General features: G+C 49.2%; 1 protein-coding gene across 3 annotated transcripts in view; it reads right to left on the bottom strand.

The window, feature by feature from the left end:
• Positions 1–21,878, bottom strand: part of UBA1 (ubiquitin like modifier activating enzyme 1) — a 284,616-nt gene that overhangs the window by 198,711 nt on the left and 64,027 nt on the right. For 2 of the 3 annotated variants that reach the window (XM_086940309.1, XM_086940308.1), the window contains exons 2-7: positions 14,739–14,855; positions 13,402–13,460; positions 12,871–13,039; positions 11,600–11,734; positions 11,313–11,419; positions 10,826–10,916 (exon numbers count right to left, since the gene is read on the bottom strand). In XM_086940309.1, coding sequence (XP_086796435.1) covers positions 10,826–10,916; positions 11,313–11,419; positions 11,600–11,734; positions 12,871–13,039; positions 13,402–13,460; positions 14,739–14,855 — 678 coding nt within the window. Of the gene's footprint in view, positions 1–10,825; positions 10,917–11,312; positions 11,420–11,599; positions 11,735–12,870; positions 13,040–13,401; positions 13,461–14,738; positions 14,881–21,878 lie in introns of all 3 variants that reach the window. The other variant, XM_086940310.1, reaches the window with a different exon arrangement.

Below are 21,878 nucleotides of genomic sequence, written 5' to 3'. Positions count from 1 at the left end.
AAACTACCATGGAAATGAAGTAATAAAGATTTACTTCCCTGGCTAGTAATTCCCACTTAACACTGTTAAAAGCCCCCAAAGTTAAAAGCAGTACAATATTAAAAAGCTCCTAAAGTGCATTCAAGATCGGCACCAAGTTCTGGTACACGCAGCTCGCAGCCCCAGTCACCTTCACTAGGGAGAGCTCCGTTAAGGCCTCGTAGGGCTCGTGGCCTACCGTGAACCGCAGGTAACGCCAGTGGGCCGGCAGGACGGGGATGTGAAAATAAGCGTCCTGCAAGTCCAACACTACCATCCAGTCTCCAGGGTCTAGGGCAGCTAAGACCTGAGACAATGTCAATATCTTGAACTTCTCCTTCCGGAGGAAGCCGTTGACGTTCCGTAGGTCCAAGATAGGGCGTAGGCCCCCTTTGCCCTTCTTGGGTACCAGAAAGTAGTGGGAGTAACAACCACACCCTACTTCTGGTCCAGGAACTCACTCGATGGCCCCCTTGGCCAAGAGGGCCGTAACTTCCTCCTGCAGAAGTTTCAAGTGATCCCCCGACACGCGGTGGTACTGCGGTGGCATGGCTGGAGGGGACGTCTCGAATGGGAGGGAGTAGCCCCTTTGGACAATTTGCAGCACCCACCTGTCCAATGTGACAGTGCGCCTGTGGTGGTGGTGATGGCGAACCCTGGCCCCCCACTGGCGTCACATGGGCCTGAAAGCTCGGACTAGGAGGGTTTTGAGACAGATGCTGCAGGGGTAGGTGTGGACTGGTCTCGCCGAACCACAGCTGTTCCCACGTCCGCCACCGCGCTGTCTGCGGCCCGTGATTGGTTGGACGTGTGGTGGCGCTCCTTCCTTGGCCACAAAAGGAGCTAAAAGCAGCAGTTTGCTGGCGCGGGCCGAGAGGCCCAAGTACTTGGCCGTAGCCCTGGAGTCCTTAAAGCGCTCAAGCGCATGGTCTGCCTTGTTGCCAAAGAGGTGACGGCCATCGAACAGCATGTCCATAAGTGTGTTTTGGAAATCAGCCGAGAAGTTGGCGGATCTCAACCAGGCGTGGCGACGAATCGCCACCGCTCTGCCTAGTGAGTCAGTAGTGTCCAGCCCACACCGGATGGAATAACGTGCCGCATCTCGACCCTCCACAAGGGCTTGGCCGAGTTCAGCCCTGACCTCCACCGGGCATTCTGGCAGCACGTCTGCAACCGTATCCCACAGAGAGTGGGTGTACCGGCCTAAGAGGCACGCGGTGTTGACTGACTGCAATCCTAAACTTAGGGAGGAGAATACTTTCTTCCCATATTGTTCGTACTTCTTGGATTCCCGATCAGGGGGAGCCTCTGGGAATGCGGTCTGGGAATTAGAGGCCTGGATAACCAGGCTCTCGGGGTGGGGTGGGTAGACCGAAAGCAAGGGCGCCCGGAGCCGGGCGGTGGCGCCTGGCCACGTTCCTATCCACAGGCTGACCTGTAGCGGGCTTGGACCAAGTGCCCAGAAGAACGTCAGATAAGGCCTCATTAAAGGGCAGCAGAGGCTCGGCGAGCTTGACTGCGGTTTAAGGACCTCAGTGAGGAGGTTAGTCTTCATGGCTGCGACGGGGAGCTCAAGGCCCAAGGCCTTGGCCGCCCTCATCAGCACCACACTATAAGCCGCCCCCCTCCTCCGTAGCCACGCTAGGAGGGGAGACAAAACCAGTGTCGGGTGAAGTGTCCAGACCACTGGCCTCCCCAAGCTCTCCTGTCCAGTCCACAGAAGACTGACACTCACGTGCCAGAGGGTCCTCAGACCACTCTCAATACCCCTCGTCACCCATCGCGTGGTACTGATGCTCAAAGGATGGGGCCGGGTCATAGTAATAGAAATCTCCAAACGGCGTCGAGAGCAGCGCAGAGTGGCACCGCTCCGACGCCGGACCCGAATCAAGGGTAGGACCAGGGACGGCGTAGTCCTAGGACGGCGCCGGGGGCGACACCCTTGGGGCCAGCGCGGTATGAAGGGTGACCGGTGGAGACTCAGGTCCGGGAGCCGGATCCAGTGGGTGTAGGAGAGTAGGGTCTGCAATCCTATTGTCACCACAGAATTTTTGCTTCACTGGTTTACGACTTTCCCTGGCTGTGGGCCTGCTAATCAGACCCACAGCCTAGCTGTTCTCGCTCTAAATTGACACACGTACTTTAGGTGCATTTACCAATTGGTATTGGGTCACTCTTATAAGTCCTTGTACAGTGTATCCAAGGCCTGCCAGGGGCTGCAGCATGTATTATGCCACCCCTGGCTGGCCATCTAAACAGACACCACTGGCTGGTAACACAGCTGGGGCAAGCTGGTGTAATCACCCTTTGCTGTAGATATAGTATACCTATATCTAAACCCAAAATGGACACACATACTCCTATAAGTCACTCCTATGGCAGGCCTTAACAATCCTGAAGGCATAGTGCTTGTAATTATGGGAGATGGTGCTCTAGCATCAGCGGAGCCTGTCTGCAGCTTTCGGAACCATGTCCTTACAGCTGTTCCATGATAACGCTATACCATATACTCTTAAGTGCATTATAACCCTCGCGGTTATTGCTAACTTTGGCATAGCATTATCAAAACATGTCATGTAAGGTGTCATACACTTTGGAATACTACCCCCTCGCCAGTTCTGGCGACGGGGGTAGCATTCCACCCTTATAGAGGGATAAGACATGTATGTAACTAGAACCCCGATTAAAGTTAACCCGAGCCTCAGCATCACAAAATGGATGCTGCTGCCACAGACACAAGTCTGACCTCCTGCTGCTGGGAGTCCTTCCAGCAACGGAGACCTGAACAAAGGATTTCCTGCCTGGGGAGGGTGCTAGCACCACCCCAGACAGGACTTTGTGTATCCAGATAGGCAGGGCTGAAAGGAATGAGACATGCCTGGGGCACACACGGTGTCCCTGTGCATACCCAGGTTCAAACCAGTTGCTGGGGCACTCTAGCCCCAGCTCTGGCGCGAAACCGGACAAAGGATAGGGGGTGTAACCACCCCCCTTCCTGGTCCCACCCATGGGAGGGACCTAGTCACTAGTACGGCCCCCTTTAGCAGAATAAAGGTAGGAGCTGGTCCCATTCCAGATTAGATTATCCTGAACAACTCTACAAAGAAGAAACTCTGGACTTCAACGTTTTGCTCCACAGAAGATTGAAAAAATCTCCCTTGTGGCCAAGGAGTGACCACCCTGCATCTGCAGGCACCATCAAGCGTCCTAGCGGTTCACTTTGTCGTCCTTCCTGGTGGAAGGAGACTTCAGAGTTCGACGAGACCCGGACTTCCAGACCTCTCAGACCTCAACTCACATCTGCAGCACAGCTGAGACCCGTGGGTGCGACGAGACACGTGGGACCCATCATCTTGAAGAAACTGCACTTCGCTTCCAGCACGACCTCTGAGGCACCCTCGAGAAAGTGCTTTGGGGATTGAGAAGCCCCAGCCCTGAGCATCTCCTGCACGGAAGACCAGCCCTCCAGCCTCCACAAGATCTCCGTGGGGCCCTTCTGCCTTGTTGCTGCTCGACGCGTTGTCTGGTCACTTGCCGGCTGGCTAGTGGCCTCCTATACGACGAAGTTTGAAAACTACAACGCTGGTCTGGGTGTTCCAGACTGGCCCTTGCTTCCTTCCAAAAGAGAAGTACCCCGGACCCTCCTGGTCCGCACCAGACGCCATCTTCACTCACCGCGTGGGTTGCCTTTGCCAAGGCCTGTTGACTTCGATCTCGGAACAGACACCGCCGACAGCGAGAGCCTGCGTGGGACAGCTCGTGCCTCCATCCTGGTCGTCGAAGACACCTCCTGGTTCATGTGGCTACAGTGTCAAGCGTCAACTCTTCACCTGATCGCGACATCATCTGGTTCCTTCCTGGTTCCACTCCGGTCACTGGCTAGAGACTGAACATTGTCCCCTCTGCTTTCAGGTCTCCATCTTCCTTGATCCACCCTTAGATCACTCCGGGCATCTTCCTCCTGGTCGCCTGCAGCATCTTTCTCCAAGGCTCCATTGACTTCAACGCGGAAACCAGACACTTTCACACCTATGCACCCGCAGCCCATGGGTGAGGTAACGAGAGCATTTCAGTGCTCATAGGTAGATTGACTATCCTAGTGTCCAGGTATCCTGTAGTTTGTCTCAACCAGTCGGAACTGTCTTTACTTACCTATTTCGTAATTTGTTGATGCCTATTGACTTTGCATTGAAACCCGTGTGTTTTAACACTGCACACGCGTCCCAGTGGGCCTCCAGCTCCTTACCTAAGGTTAGGTTAGTGTAGTCCCAGCGGTGGGGGTCAGAAGAGCGATGGTGCCTCTTCGACTTCTTGTGCCTCTTACCTGAGGACTTCGAGCCCAAAGACCAATGACGACTCCCGGAACTGTGGTGACTGCGGCCCCGCAATCAGTCCCTTGACACTCCTTTCTACAGAGACCTCGAGCGGCGCGGGGCGGACTGCCGAAGCTAGAGTCCTTACGGGACCGCTTCCGTCTAGCTTTAGACGTCAGGGCCTGGCAGTCGGAGCGGGACTTGTCGTCGTGGTCTGGGCCTAGACAGTGCAGGCACCAGCGAAGGGGGTCGGTAACCGACAGTCGGTTGCAGTCGGCGCAGGCTTGAACCCGGGCATCCCTACCGGCACCTTCAGAGTCGAAAGACTTCGAAAAAGGATCTTAAAAAGTTAGTAAAAAATTGACTAGGGTACAACTTTTTCCGGATCTGCGCTTGCTGTCGCGGAAAAAAAGAATAACTGATAGGACGACAACAACTAACTTTGCCCCAGCCCTACCGGCCTGTCGACCCTGGAACCTGCTCCTGCCTAATCCCGGCGACTCCTGCGGACAGCAACCTTGGGACACCCAGAGGAGCTGCCTGCCTTGACCCTCTCAAAGATATTGACTCCCATCAGCAGAGGCTCTGCTGCAACCACACCCCTGGTGCCAACCAGGAAGCTCCAAACCAGCCCCGTGCCCAAGTGATCCAAGACCACGAGGACATCCCCCCGGAGACTGGGACCTGAAGTCCAGTGCCCAAAGACCCTCCTCGACAAACCAGGCGACGCCTGCAGACTCAGAACCAGGGGCCCCCAACCGCGACCAGCTGGGGGTAAGCTTTTCCGACACCCAAAGACACTCCTGCACCCGTTTCCCTGCAAACCCCTGCGCCCTCCTTTGGGGTACCTACCTGTGCTCCAAGATCCCAATTTACCTCTCGAAGTGGTGGTCGCCCCTGAAGAGTGTCCGTCCCCGAACCTGCAGCCTTTGTTCACCTTTAACCTTTCCCATTGAATAACATTGAGCGCCCGACAGCTCAAAAGCACACTGCACCCAGCCACCCGAGTGCCTCTGGCCGTGCAACCTTTGCCCTATCCTGCTTCCCGATTTGCCCTGAGCAAGTGACCAGTAGCCCAGCTAGTACTGCCGCGTGGCCTGCTAGCCAGCAGCCACCAACCGGAGGCCCCCTGCCCCACATTGGATAACACTGGGCCGAACTACTTCTGCATCTGGCCGCCCCTGCGCCGCTGAGGGGGGGCCAACTGTACCTATCTGACTCTGGGGACCCCTGAGTCTATGTCCAGAACCTTAACTTCACCAGTCGAGTACTCCCCTGGAAACGGATAACTCACTTACCTGCCATTGGATAACATTATAACACACAAGATGGACGGAATGTTGCACAATGGCAAAACATTCACCCCCAGTCACAGATCTGGGTTCAATCCATTGTTATTTTGCTCACCAAGCCACCCCAGTTCAGACATGGCCATATACAAATCAGTCTTGGCCCTGTGCCCCATGGGAACAGTCCAGCCCAAAATGCCAAGCCATGACTTCCCAGGACCGGAATCAAGCATCCTAGGACCGGTTTCTGGTTATCAGCAGTCTTCAGCCAGGATAGCTTGACTCCAGTGGCGTAGTGAGCACGAGACCCACGTCTGGGAATACCCTTCCCACATACAGCCAGAAACCAGTCCTATGATGCTTGATTCCGGTCCAGGGAAGACATGGCTTGGCAGTTCGGGATGGACTGTTCCCATGAGGCACAGGGTCAAGACTGATTTGCATATGGCCATGTCTGAACTGGGGTGGCTTGGTGAGCAAAATATCGACGGATTAAACCCAGCTCTGAGACTTGGGGTGAATGTTTTGCCAATGTGCAACATTCCGTCCATCATCTTGTTTGTATTGGATAACATTAACTGGTTTGACTCGAAAATTCTTTTAAGTGTCTACTTTTGAAAACTTAAAATATACATATAAAATCAACCGAATTCCGAAGTACTCACCTGTGCTCAGTAGAGAAGCCAGTACTGTACCTTGTAGCCCAGTACTGAACCGAAAAAGTAATCCTTACCAGGTTTACTAGTAACCTGTACTTTCTTCATGGGAATCCATCGTCTCCTTTTATATGAAATATTTTCTAAGTGTCTACTTTTGAGACCCCAGCTGGACCTAGTAGCCCAGTACTGGATTACAAAAGTAACAAGTTCGTATTTAACCTGCAACCTGAATTTTCTACCATTGGATAACATTGCTAGATTTTCATTGAAAAGTTTATACGTGTGACCTTTTAAAACAGCTTTATATTCCTGAAAAAATCACTACAATAACAAACGATTTTACCAAAGTGGTTTCAGCTTAGACCCCAGGACTGAATCTAGGATCCAGTCCTGGAACTACCAAAGTAATCTACAAAGTAATCAACTGTACTTATATGATGAAAACCCATTGAGCTCAATGCTAAAGTATGTTTAGGATTGTGTTGCCTACTGCAACCCCAGTATCTATTGTGTTCACAAAGTTTATTGCCTCTTTGCAAAGTAATTACATGAGAGTACTCTTCTTGAGAAAAGTATATTTTGATACCTGTTGGTTCTAAAAAATAAAGCAACTAGATCTGTTGATATAAAAACAATTGGCCTGGAGTTCAGTCCTGGAGTGTGTGAAACGTTTTGCTGACTGAGTGTGTACAACAAATGGTTTACACTGTCCTCTGGTACTGCCTTACTGCTCGACCAAGCTACCACTTTTGAGAGTAAGGTTGTAGGAAGGTACATCCTGACTATGGTTGCCCCCAACTTTTTGCCCTGTGTTTTAGCTGGTTTTGGACATAGTCGACCTGGGATCCTGCCAATCAGGACCCCAGGCCTACTGCTCTCTCTTAAAAATGGATTCCATGTACCCTAGGTACATTTCCAATTGGTACTGGGCCACCTTATCAGACCCTGTAACTCAGGGCATAGGTGTACCCAGGGCTGCCTGGGGCTGCAGCATGTATTATGCCACCCCTGGCTGGCCTCCTAAATTTGACACAACTGGCTGCATGACAGCTGGGGCAAAGTCGTGTAATCACCCTTTGCTGTAGGTGTAGTATACCTATACCTAACCCTAAAATGGACACACAGATTCCTATCAGTCACTCCTATGGCAGGCCTTGACAATCCTGAAGGCAGAGTGCTTGGAATCGTGTGAGATGGTGCTCTGGCATGAGCTGAGCCTGTCTGCAGCTTGCGGAATCAAGTACTAATAGCTGTTCCATGATATCGCATACCATATACTCTTAAGTGCATTATAATCCTCGCGGTTAAATGCTATCTTTGGTATTGCTTTATCAAAACATGTCGAGTAAGGTGTCATACGAATTGGAATACTAACCCCTCGCCAATTCTGGCGACGGGGTTAGCATTCCACCCTTCTAGAGGGACACGACATGTATGTAACTGTGAACCCCGGTTAAAGTTAACTGAAGCCTCAGCTCCACAAAATGGATGCTGCCACCACAGACACGAGTCTGACCCCCTGCAGCTGGGAGTCCTTCCAGCGAGGGGAGCCTGGACAAAGGGTTTCCTGTCAGGGGCGGTGCTAGCACCGTCCCAGACATGGTTTTGTGTATCCTGGGTAGGCAGGGCTTTACAGGAAGGTGACTGCTGAGTGGCACCCCGGTGCTCACTACGCATAGGCCGGTCTGAACCAGTTCCAGGGGCACACCAGCCCCTGGCCTGGGGAAGTCCGGCATGGCTGAGGGGTGTAACCACCCCCCACCTAGTCCCACCCATAGGCAGGACCTAGTCACCGGGTCAGCCCCCTTTTTTAGTATAAAGATGGGAGCGGGCCCCCTGTTAAAATTAGATCATCTTTGGAATCAAGATACCACTTTCTTCGAAAGGACTTCACGATTTCTTCTTCAAGATTCTCCCTTGTGGCTAAGGAGTAGTCACCCTGCATCCGCAGGCACCATCCTAAAGAACACTGCGGTCTGCTGCCAGTCCTTCATCACGAATCCGACGACCCAGCTCGACGAGACCCGGCTTCCCTGGCACCTCTGACCTCTACTCACCTCTACAGCCAAGCTGAGAACCGTGAGTGCGACGAGACCTCAAGGGACCGACGATCGCCAAGACTGCACGACATCTTTACTGCAAGCCCATCGTGTCCTCCACTGGTGAGTGCTTTGGGGTCCGAGAAGCCCCGACCCTGCGCAGCTCCAGCACCCAAGATCAGCCCCCCTGCATCTCCACGATCTGCGTGGGGCCCTTCTGCTGTTTGCTGTGCACCGCGTTGTTTGGCTACTAGCCGGCTGGCTTGTGGCCCTCTGAACGACGCCCAACGACTTCACGACTGCTGGTCTGGTTGCTCCAGGCTGGCCCTTGCTTCCTTCTTCAAGAGAGGCACCCCGGACCCTCCTGGTCCACTCCAGACGCCATTTTAGGTCCACCGCGTGGGCTTGAATTTGCCAAGGCTTTGTTGCCCCATCCTGGGTCCAGCGACGCCGACAGCTTCTATCTTCGTGGGACAGCTCGATCCTCCATCCTGGTCGCCGACAACGCCTCCTGGTCCGTGAGATCTTCGAGTCAAGCGTCACCCACTCACCTTGTCGAGGTGGCTACCATCCGGTGCCCTCCTGGTGCCCACTGACTACTGGCTAGTAGTCTCGAACTTGGTCCCCTCTGCTTTCAGGTGTCATCTATCTTCGAGATCCAGGCTTGGATCCAACTGAACTGTCTTCACTGGTCACCGGCCAGCATCTTTTCTTCCGGCTCCTGGTCCGTCTACGAGGATTCCCGACGTCTTTTCAGACCTATGCAGCTGCAGCCCCTGGGCTAGGTAACTTCGGCATTTCGGTGCCCCAGCATAGCCTCACTATCCAAGGGTCAGAATCTACTTTCGTTTTCTCCCTACCAGGTCGGGTTCGCCCGAGAACACTAACTTTCTATTTCCTAGCTACCATAGACTTTTGTCCCGCATCCCGCGTGAGAGTGCACACACTGCACCCGAGTCCCCTAGGCCTCCTAGAAGTAATCTAACGATTCCCTAGTCAAGTCCTAGCGATTCCAAAAGCTATTAGTACTGTACTTACCTGCTAGGAATTTCGCATTCCACTTTCAGAGTATATGGTTTTCCGTGCCCCTCGGGCATTTGTATATACTGTGCTAACTTAAGTATTTTTATAAGAGTTTTGGTTTGTGCTTAGTACCCTGTCCTCATAAAGAGTACAGGGCTGTTGTGATCTTTAAATAAATAACTGTTTATTTTCATAACACTTGTGTGGTGTCCTTTCACTTGGTATTCAAGGGGTATATGTGTGGTAAACAGCTGGCTTAACACGCCCTCTCGAGTCTTTAGCCTTAGACTGCTCGTATCCACGCTACTAGGATAGCTGGTCTATAAGGTTGACTTACAACCAATCATCAATAAGGGTTGCTGGACTGATACATAGTGTTCACTAGAATAGTGAGCACTGCATATCAGGCCACCTTCTCACAAAGGTTAGTCCTGACTTTAACCCCGGTTATACCTCTGGGGTTTATGGACTCTATAAACACTGTACCTTATTCTGGTCCAGTATATATAGAGCCACTTTCTCACATTGGTTATGTAGAACAAGGAGTGGTATTACTCTGTAATGCTTCAAAGTTTGAGTTGATTGTTTTTGCTCGACTTTACCCATCTGTGCTCCAATCGACAGACTTTTCGGTCTCTTCAAGACACAGGAATCTGTTATTTTAAGCTGTAGATTTATGTAGAAGACCTATTGTCGGAGGCACTGTGTGCCTTTGCGAAATGGTATTTTGGGATTGATTCTGGTACTTCTACACGATATTAAACTTCGTGAGCTGTACACTTCAGAGAAGCACCTGTCTTTTGTGCCTGAATGTTTAGTTTATGCCTTACTAGTAAGAAGCATAAATTACAACCGCTGCTAGTCTTTATCTGCAATTTATTCACAATTTGAAAATAATGTTAACTAGGTTTCGTCCCAGGTCTAGAACCCCCCCGCCCAAAAAAAACCTCAAAGATACATAGATACAAGTGTGCTGCCAACATTCACTTTGACGACCTGGTCTTCCTATGGTAGAAGGCCAGATAAAGCCAGGTGTTTGCCCTACAAGAGCAATCAGTCCCATTACAGCATATGGTCGTTCCCTCATCGTCAGCACCTGACTTCTATGACTCAGCCCGCAAGCCAAACCTCCTGCTGCATATGCACTGGGTCAGGGATGACTTCGTACTAAAATGCTAGTGAGTCATGCTGGCTGTGCCTTTAGTCAACAGCCAAAATCAAACAATTCCAAAAAGATTCCGAGACAACAATGGATGATAATGCACAGGAGAAAATTTAATAGGATAATGCTGCAAAACAGGCGTTCATCAACCTTCACAACAATATATGTAGCATTACAACAAAGGTAAATTAAACCACACTGAAACATAGGACAAAGGCCATCGTTTTAACCCCTTAAATTAAACAAGTATTATGGGAAGGAGGGATCAACCACACAGTCTCATGACAAGTTTGAGACTGCACTCTGTCAAGCAGACTCTTACCTTCGTAATCATAGAGATCATGGCGCTCAGCGGCTGCTCCCCGTTCACGTCCATCACCACCATATCCTCCCCAAAGTCACAGAACAGCTGGCTATAGAAGAGAAAAGGCAGTGGTTGAGTCCCTGCACTGGTGGGACAGTGGTATGGGACACATCTGGTTTTATATTTCACAAGCATTCCTTGTGAGTTGCGAACATGAAATATCAGCATTGGGTCAGTGTCCTCACTGGTATCAGATTGCCTTAATCCTTACTTTGTATCTCGGCACTGGCAAAGTTCAAGAAGTCACTGTCCACTGGAACAGAGACAAACTGGTGTTTAGTTAAGTTTGCAGGGCATGGAACTGCAGGTACATTTTTCAGACCAGGTCATCAGAGGTTGAGTAAATTACAAAACATGGAGAACCAATCAAGTGAATGTTTCCGGTTGCTAAAAACCAAAAAAAGACGGTCTTACAGAAGAACAGGGAGCAATTGCTGCTTCTTACCCAAACAAACCCCTGGTGTCCGCAACAATGAACTTGATAGATTTGTCATGGCAGAAATCGCCCACTCGCAACTGCTCATCAAGGGAGGAGTTGGTGAGAACAACTACCTGCAGGGCAAGGAAGACAAACATGGTACTGGAGACGTGCAGTCAAAACTTACCAGGAGACAGAGCAAAGTGTGGAGATTGGGCGTATTACAATTCACTCAAGACAGACACGGCAGTCATATAACCAAACCAACTCCGAGTCAACGCACCCCAACTGGTATGAAGAAAAAAAAACAGTACCTGGAAGTTGACAAGGAAATCTTCAGTCAGCGGGCCGGTGTGAGTGGAGACTGGTACATAGTTGTTGAGCTCAGCAAGGCGTGGGTGGCAGACCTCAGCTCTATTCTTGCCCAGATCATTTTCACGCAAGTAGAACTACATACAACAAATAAAAAATAAACCAACGAAATTGGTATTTTGTATTATACACTATAACAGTACAATACCAAGTTTGCAGCACTAAGGGACATGTGCTGCAAAAGGGGATAAAGGGTACTGTTACAGCCTCAACCCGTGATAAGGCAGCTGTAACGGTAAACTATACAACTATGTTCTGGGAGCACCTCTATTCAAGCCTTAAAAAACTTGAATACATGTTTACTTCAGCTCAAACAATCTGCTTGAAACAAACAGTATGCCTATATATTTTCAGCAATTAAACAAGTCATATTTATTGTTGCTTTACTGTTCAAAATAAAGGAAAGGACCTTAAAGAGGCAAAAACGTAAATAAAACAGAACGCATATTTTTACCATTTTATGGAGTGACGCCTAGCTTCCCTCTGTACTACCCCCTCACAGTGCCTTTTAATGACGCTCATCGTGTTTACATCAGCCAAGTCACTGCCTTCACATGTGCGATTGCTCCCACTCAGGCACTTTTTCCCAAATTATCTAGCCAACTGTCCCTTTGTTGATGTCCAAAGCTGAGCACACAGAGCAAGTACTGGAATAGGTAGTGCAAAAAAAAATAAAAAATTATATATATATATTGATGTGATCAAGGCAGGGATCTGCCGAAACGCGGCGTGGCTGTTGTGGTTGCACTTTAAAACGAAATAAAAAAAAGAAGCACTGAACTGGGTCTACCTCGTCTTTTGCGTGTTTGGCTGTCGGTTTCATCTGGGAGACTGAGACGAGTTCTTGCAGTATATATATATATATATATATATATATATATATATATATATATATATATATATATATATATATATATATATATATATATATATATATATATACACATACACATATACATATACATACACACAACAATGGGAGACTTTACGGCTATATTTAACTTCTGATATTTTTTGCAGATCTGAGATAGGTTTCAAATTAGCTTTTCATAAGCAAATTAATTTTACATATGAACTACTAAAGGATCGAAGACAATTTCAAGTGGCACTCGGCCCCACTCCAGCGCGTTAGCAGGTCTTAAGTTTTTGTACTATACTTCTATTTCTCTCTCAACAGCAACGCTCAGCAGACTACGGGTGGATGCACACCTACCTGGGAGGAGAGATCTGACCACTCTGCATTGCCTTGATCATGGATGCAGACTGACTTCACCCCTCCAAGGATAATATTCTTGGCCACTTCTACACCCAAGCCTCTCATGCCGGAGACCAAGACAGTGGAGTTCTGCATCCGCTTCATTGCCTCATGGCCCAGCACGTACCTAATAAAAAGGAAGGCACTTGTTAATAGAAGAAAAGTTTAGCAGACGTTCAACAGACCTGGTCAGCAGGGAGCGAGAGAACAAATCGATTCCATGGAGATGAGCGTGCTGGGCTAGAGGCTATTTCATACACCATCCACCTAACCACCACACAGGCCAACTGTTCTAGTAGCCCTCAGATGATGTGCAAATACCGACATGCAGTCTGCATGGAAGTATGCAATCAAAGAAACACAGCCAAGTCCAGAAAACACGTACCTGTACAATTCATTGCTTCCGGTCTACTGAGCACAGAAAGCAAGATAAGGAGGTCGGACAGTCATGCCACAGCAGCAGCCCCAGGATACTTGTAAAATACTTACAGCTGCCGGGAGTAGAGGCCTTCATCAATGTCCGCGTCATTCCCATTGCGAGCCATGCCCTTTAAAACAAGAATACGAGAATTAGACGCACAGTGCAGCTCTTGCTGCAGCAGCAGGTTGGAACTTCAGTGAGGACATACTTTCACGCCCTACAAAACTAAATGCAGGTAAATTAAATGGGCAGATACTGGACAGCCTGCTGTCTGGAGCTGCATCAGTTTTCCTATGATACAAAGGCCACATCCTGGAGCCAAGTACAGCCTTCTCCCTTCCTAAGATTAACGGAGCGCTATACCAAAAGTGAAGACATGGCGAAGGCCCTCCGTAATAAAGCATTGGGGCAGCAGCAGATTTGTTTTCTTTTACGCAAGGTGAAACTCTACATGTAACCCATCCTCCCCAACAAAGGATATCTTCTTCAAAAAGAAGCAGAATATACACAAGCCAAGTGAGACATGGAATATTAGCAACTAGCATTAGCATTTAAGGAAGGCAGAAGTAAAAAGTAGTGTTTAACGGAAATGTATCTGATGTCTCCACAATGAATGCAAAACTAGATTCTTTTTTTACCGAACACCTTTCCTGGAAAAGAAACGTGGCTTTGGAAGAGCATATTTGTTATGCTTGCAACATGTTATGACTAACAAGTGATACCATGCTAGACGAGCTGGCGTTCACAAAGGCAAATGCACCTCCTTTAAATAACTAATAGCAAGCAAAAGGGTGTAGGAAAAAAGAAGCAAAAATAAACAGGTCCAATATCCGCTCACTTTGTGTAATATACTGAAATGAGGGAGGCCTAAGTGCGCTGGACGGTTATCGGACGCTTTAGTGTACTGGACATAGAATGCATAGACAGTGAAGGTTTGTGTGTAATAGACAGTATCCAAGTCAGACTAAGGCCTCAGTATACTGACAAAACCATAAGAGGCGAAGCACTATGGCTAACCGATATACAGAACTACATACACTGCAACAGAACCTATGGGAGGCTGAGCCTGTAAGTACAGAACAGGAACCTATGGGAGATGGAAGTCTTTCCAAAGTACAATGTGACATGAAAGGTTTGTGATTCCTGAACAGGGACCTATCGGAGATGGAAGTCTTTGTAATGTAACATGAAAGACCATAAGTGCTGAACAGGGAGTGCATATGAACCGGTGTTAGGTGGTCAATGAACCTATGAGAGATGGAAGCCTTGCATATGCAGAAGGCATATGGGCTAAATAAAATAAACCTATATGAAATGCCCAGCAGTGTAGGTCTGGCTTCTGGAAACAGTGAGATTTATCCTGCCCTAGCAAAGCCCAGGTCAGTAGAGAGACTTGTTCACTTACGTTGGCCGGAGGGGTGCTCAGGTCAGTCTTTACAGATATGGAAGAGGAGCAGTTGGAACCCGTCTTTGTCTCAGACCCGGACACGCGACGCTTCTTGTGCAGCGGCGAACTGGACATCTGAAAGGAAGAAGAGGAAAAATGTCTGCAATGCAGCAGATAGGCAAGAGTTTAGACAGTAATGGAAAGCAGCCACTGACCAATGCAGATGCCCAGCAGTGCATAAAATAACCACCAAGAATAAATCACCTCAAGCCCAACCATGGGTAAACCACTTTAAGGATGGTGCAAAATAAAAAATAAAAAAGTTTGACTACGTACCAGCATCAACCATCAGGCAAGCAATATCACAGTATAGGCTAATACAGCCATGCAAAAATTCACCAGTGTCTGCTATACTATACTTCTCAGAACTTTAGGTTCACACACCGGGCCATTACCAGACTATGAAGCCGAATGCGTAGGTGTCAAACACAGATTCAAACAGTGGCAGTATTCTACAGCAAAGATGTCCGGCTGTGAAAATGTAACGGAATAAGACATTCTAGGAAGGGAAGATTGGAGGTATGTGTTGGTAAAGGTGGAGTGGAGAGAGTTCTTCTCTCGCTGGTGTGCGCTTTATGGTCACTCATGTTTTTAAAGGGATGAATGCCATACAGATGCTTCACACACCGGAGAGATTTGAGCAGGATATCGGCCGTCATGAAATCTGAAGTATACCTATCCAGAGACAACATTTTTCCTTTACAAGAAGTAAGTAAAGGCAAAATGGATACAAGTTCTGACTTCTAAGGTTAATGCTACCTTGTTGCTCTGTTCCTATATCTCTTATGACCTCTCATCCATGGGCGTTTCACTGGAAAGGATGGGGGACTTCTCAGAAATGCATAGAAAGCAATAGAATAAGCAAGTTTATCAGTTGTATTACAGGCATCATGTTAAGATTGCAGCTTCACCCATAAAATTAATGTTCATGTTGTGCCTATGTAAGGTTAATTTCCCTGAGCTGCCTTCATGGCTCCGTAATGCTCAACCATGGCCAATATTCCCAGCTTACTATACCAAGCATCAGACTGGTTGGTAACCTGCAAGTGTGACTGTAAAACCTGCAAGCTGCGTCCTACATCTAGCCATTCAAACATGCAAGCCACTAGTTCTGTTCATGTAATAGTTTTCACGGTAGTAATCTGCATAGCCCAACATCTTCACACTGAGAATGCACCAAGTGTATCGATCAGCTACACAGTCCTGGTCTTCGACAGACCACTCACTAGAGAGAGCACTAATGAACTGCAGAGCGAAAGAAGTGTAGAAGGCCCACTGCGAGTCCCACTCATGAGTAACACTTTCACAACATTAAGTGGGGGAAAGATTTGTTGTTTCTGTTTCCTGAGAGTTCAGATGCCTTCAAATATCTTGTACACCGTCATCCACAGGGGCACACAGACACCTCGTAAGAATTCTGTAGGAAAGTGCCCCTTTTTGCATGGTCATCCCCTTAACTATTTGCCAGATTTCCGATGCACTTTTACAGAGTGCGCCCTGGGTCTCTGACAATCCGGTTCCCAGGGCCTGTGCTCTTTCCCAAAACTGTACAATAGACACACGTCTGGCCACTTATAAGCCCCTTAAAATCGGTACCAGTGGTTCAAAGGACCTTGTCCATTAGGGCTGCAGCATGTATTGTGTCACCCTAAAGGACCACACTCCTTACATAAACAAACTGCCACTGCAGGCTATGTGTTGAGGTGTAGCTAAACTAAGAGTCTGCATGGCACACCTTCCTGAATGCCATGCCTACACACCACTGCCTGTGGCATAGGCAAGTCACCCATCCCCTGCAGGCCTTACAGCTCTAAGGCAGGGTAAACTCTACAACAGGTGAGGGCATAGCTGCGTGAAAATGCCCCTACAATGCCTTAGTCCATTCTTGGACACTAAGTGCAGTGAAGCCATTTTGAGTACATGGGTGTAGGAAGCTGGCTCTCTACTCACTATACCAAAGTAAGGTATAGGGTGCACTGAGTCCAGTGGATCCCCCAAAGGCTTACAAAGGTAAAAGTAGATAATACCTTAGTCTTTATTTGTGGTAGTGGGGGTGAGCAGTTTGGCTTCATCAGAGGGTAGTGTTAAGCATTTATTGTACACAGGCAAGTAATGTCACACACAGACTGAACTCAGACCAATTTGTTTTGTATAAAAGAAAAAGTTACTTACCTAGTGTAACGATGTATCTGTAACATACATATGTTAGTTGTAGATCCTTTACGTTAGAATTTCCCCCAGGCATCAGATTGGATCCAGAGATTTTTCTCAGCAGTACCCCTGTGCGTCGGTCGACTGCGCGTCAGTAGGTAGCGTCGGCCGACTGCGCGCCGGTAGGTGGCGTCGTTTTCACCGGATGATGTCGCAGTGCTTACTTAGACGCCACACCTGCGCACGGACGTCAGTTTTGAAAACTTTCCACGTCGGAAGCGCAGAGCCATGAAAAGACACTGACCACTGGTGCACCACAACTAGAGCCCTGTGAGGGAGTCCCTATCCTTAAAAGTCAGTTTGCAGATCGGAGGATGGGTGGGACGGAAAGAAATCTACAACTAACTTATGTGTCTTATAGATACATTACCGAAGGTAAGTAACTTGTTCATCTGAAAGTCAGTTGTAGATTCCTTACCTTATTTATTTATTTTTAGAGTTTTCTATAGCGCGAACTTGAACCGATTAGGTTATCAGAGCGCTTTACATAGCACAAGTTTCGTTACATGTTAACACAGCAGTTTACATAGAATCAGTTACGTTGCACATTTCAGTAACTTGAACCGAATAGGTTATCAAAGCGCTTTAAATAAGACAGCATTCGATGTCCAGTGCCCTCCTCCGCCGTGTAGCGGGGGACCACTTCAAGCCCTCCGAAGTCGTCGAGCTGTCGGGACTAGGCTCCTGGAATGTCCAGTGCCCTCCTCCACCGTGTAGCGGGGGACCTCTTCCAGCCCTTCGAAATCGTCGACCTGTCGGGACTAGGCTCCTGGAATTTCAGCTGTCCCTTTACAACTACTTTGTTTGAAGTCATGACGGAGGTCTCAATCCCAGCAGCAACCAAGTAAGCTCTCTGTCTCCAAGTTTCTCTCCGCGCTTGATGATAGTCTAGTATTATGGATTTAGGTGGCTCGGACTGGTCATGTCACGTGACAAACTTCAGGAAACCTCGTTGTTTTGAAAGATTTTCTCAAGGCCATAAATTCCCCCAGCACAATTTTTCCATCTTAATTCTAATGCGTGGAAATAGCAGGATTGGTTAACCCTGTAAGTCCTGTGGAGGGAGGATGTGTGCTTTAATCCCCTCTATCTCCCAGGCAGATAGGGAATACAGAGATGTTTTTTCAGTGCGGTGACCCAACTTGGGCGCCATTTGGCGGTCAGGCAGAATGATGTACGTCTGGGTCCGTGTTGGTTCGGCTGCTTTTCCCATTTCTGACCTCGTTCTGCTCTTGGTGCTGGGTCCAGGGCGATGCGGGGGGCTCCGCCGTCCTTAGTGGGGATCTCGTAGGGCCCTCAGCAGGAGATTCCGCGCTAAATGGCAAAAGTCCGGCCTGTCCCGGGCGCCGCCATCTTAGGGTCAGGCAGCTGGGGGGAAACAGATGTCGCTGGGTGGCCCCCGCCCGCCGGCATGCGATACCTCCTCGCCGCTATCGTGAACGGGAGCAGCAATCTTTCTTCCGGTCCCAGCGGCTGGGTTCCAGCTTCCCCAGTGCTGCCGCCAGCCTCGAAGGGTCCCCTTACTGCATGACGCCAGCCTCGACAGTCGCGGGCGCCATCTTGTCGCCTGCAGATCTCACGAGCAGGGAGAGAGTAAGAACCCCAATTTTCGGCCCTTCTAGGCCCTTCTAGGCTCCGTCGACCCTCTTAAAAGGGGCACCGGACCTTCATGCGCAGACTGTGGCGCTGGGTTCCAGGATTGCTGGCCAGGATCGATGTTTATGGAGGGCGACCGCGGAGGAGCTCCGGGGCTCGCCTCCCTCTACATGCTTAGCCCCTTGGAATAGATACTCCAGCAATACCATCCCCGGAGGAGGGTCTGCGAACTAATTTCAGACTAAAAAGTCCTGGAGGACCGAACAAGCAAAATAGCTGTCCTCTTAACCAGACTGTCCAGGCAGTAATGTCTGGTGAACATGTACTGAGATGCCCATGTTGCCGCCTGGAAGATATCAAGGAGTGTGACTCCATGTGCCAATGCAGTGGTTGCTGCCGTAGCCCTAGTGGAATGAGCACGCAGCCACACTGGGGGGATCTTTCTTCCCTAAAACGTAGCAGATCTTTATGCAAAGGACAACCAATCGAGAGATGGTAGGTTTTTGAATAGCCCCGCCTTTCTTGGAACCCACATATCCAATAAAGAGTTGATCATCCACCCGGAAATCTTTAATGCGGTCAAGGTAGAATGACAATGCACGTTTAGGGTCAAGACAAGTTGATAGATTGTAAAGATGTAACAACTTTAGGAAGGAACGAAGGCCTCTTTCTAAGCACCGCTCTGTCCGGATGCACAGAGAAGAAAGAGGGCTTTGAAGACAAAGCTTGCAGGTCACTCACCCTGCGAGCAGAGGTGATGGCCATAAGGAAAGCTGTTTTCAGAGTAAAGACCCCAAGATGACAGTTATGAAGAGGCTCAAAGGGAGCACACAAGAAATGCGAGAACAAGATTCACGTTTCACTGGGGCATTATGAAAAGAGATGGAGGAAGATGAGTAATGGCTTTAAAGAATCTATTTACAACAGGAGACTTGAATAAGGATGGCCGATATGGCAGCCGAAGAAAAAGCAGAGATCGCAGCAAGATAGCCTTTAAGAGTCCCCAGAGCAGAATCCAGCTGGGCCAAAGTATGTATGTACTAGAGGACTTCTGAAATGGGGGGAAAAAAAAGAGCACCCATACCATTTTGCTGTGCACTGTGTCACAAACTTGTTCCATCTAGAGGCTTATATACATTTAGAGGAGGGACGTCTGACTGCCAAGATGACATTACAGACTTCGAGCGGAAGGTCGAAAGCTGTCAACTGTCGCCGCTCAATCTCCACGCAAACCGGTGGAGACTGGACAAGTTCCTGGCGAAGGGGCAGTCTGATCGGAGAATCTATGGCCATGCTCAGGAGCTCGGGGTACCAGACTCTTCATGTCTAGTCCAGAGCCACAGACCGATTTGGGCCCAGTCGCTCTTGAGCACCCATTGTGAGAAAGTGCCCTCTTTCTGCATGGTTGCCCCCACTTTTTGCTCAACTGCTGATATACTTTGACTGAGTGTGCCCTGGGCTCCTGCCATTCAGGTACCCAAGGACCTATGTTCTTTCCCTAAAACAGCAATGAAGACCAAACCCAATTGGCACTCTTTGCCCACAGGTCAGCCCCAGGTAAATGGGAGCACAGGTATCCAGGGGACTGTGACCAGGGAAGGCCTCTAAGGGCTGCAGCACTTACTGTGCCACCCTTAGAGGCCCTGTACCTTTACATTCACACTGCCTTTGCTCTGTACCAAAACATGCAACCTGCCAAGTGAAGTCAACATGGCACACATTCCTGTGTGCCATGCCTACAACCCACTGCCCTTGCATAGATCACCCCCCCCCCCTCTAGCTGTGTGTCCTATACCAGTGGTCAGGGTACCGGTGCATGAGCCCTGTACCCCTACAGTGTCTAAGACAATTCTTAGACATTGTAAGTGCAGTAATGCCATTAAGAGTATTTGGTGTTAGAAGTTGGTCATTTCTTTACCCACTTCTGAGGCGGAAGCCGGGAGCTGGCGGTACAACATCTGTTTGCTTCTACATGGTTTTAAATATATCTGTTTGTGGCACTTATACTTTGTGATTTTTAAAATTGACTGGTAAAGCATACTTACTGCCCTCATTCCTCATTTGGGGCAGCAGCCCAACGCATGTAATCAGCGCACAGCCGACTTGAACGCTGTAGCGATTATCACCATGCGCGCTAGCGGAATTCCGCTCGCACGCTGGGATTTGCGAAAACTCACTTTACGTGATGAGCTGGGCTCGTCATCAGCGTGCGAGCAGGGGTTATTGTTTACTTGGAGCGGCTGACCACGCCCCCTCGAGGCCACGCCCCCCGCCCAGCCTACAAAAACGCTGACAACTAGCGTCATCTAAGATTTCTTTACCCACTCCTGAGGCGGAAGCCGGGAGCTGGCGGTACGACATCTCTTTGCTTCTACATTGTTTTAAATATATCTGTTTGTGTCACTTATACTTTGTGATTTTTAAAATTGACTGGTAAAGCATACTTACTGCCCTCATTCCTCATTTGGGGCAGCAGCCCAACCCATGTAATCAGCGCACAGCCGACTTGAACGCTGTAGCGCTTATTGTTTACTTGGAGCGGCCGCCATCACCGGCGTGCGCGCTGACCACGCCCCCTCGAGGCCACACCCCCCTCAGGTAGATATGTGTATGCACAGGAAGCGCAGCGGACGAGCGCAGCGGGAGCGCCTAAGGCAAGCCCGTCTGCGCCAAGTCCGAGACAGGCGCTGGCAACTCTGCCCTTACCCCCACCCTAGTAAGGTACCAGCCCAACGACCTACGCCGGCTACACTGGAAAAATAACTGCACTTGCAAGCTCGATATGAAGAACTTAAATGGACCCTTCAGCTGTAAACTCTGTCGCTGGTCCTCCTACAGAGACCCTGCCAAGTCCCCTACCCCTGTAACTAACTCCATGGACAACAAGCCGCATTTTAAAGGAGGACTGATCAATGCCCGCTCCATGTGTTGCCATAATCAAGATGTTAGAGATCTCATCCTAGACTTAGACCTCGATTGCCTCCTTTTAACGGAGACCTGGCTAACGAGCGATAGCAATCCTGATCTAGCCATTGCCCTCCCCCAGGGCTATACCATCTTTAGGCAAGATAGACTGAAGGGGAGAGGTGGAGGAGTCGCCGTGGTACTCAGAAACACTTTCAACTGCCACACTTTCAACTTAGACTCCCTAAAAGACATTGAAGGTCTTGGCTTCTCAATTAAACTTAGCGAATGCACCTCCTTTTCTGGAGGACTGATTTACCGCCCCCCAGGTAATGCTTCGATTCCTGGATACGCTTAGTGACTCTCTGGGGCACCATCTCCTTAGAT

This window comes from Lissotriton vulgaris, chromosome 10, assembly GCF_964263255.1.
Source record: "Lissotriton vulgaris chromosome 10, aLisVul1.2, whole genome shotgun sequence".
NCBI classification, from domain to species: Eukaryota; Metazoa; Chordata; class Amphibia; order Caudata; family Salamandridae; genus Lissotriton; species Lissotriton vulgaris.
This window is presented reverse-complemented; position numbering and strand designations above follow the sequence as displayed.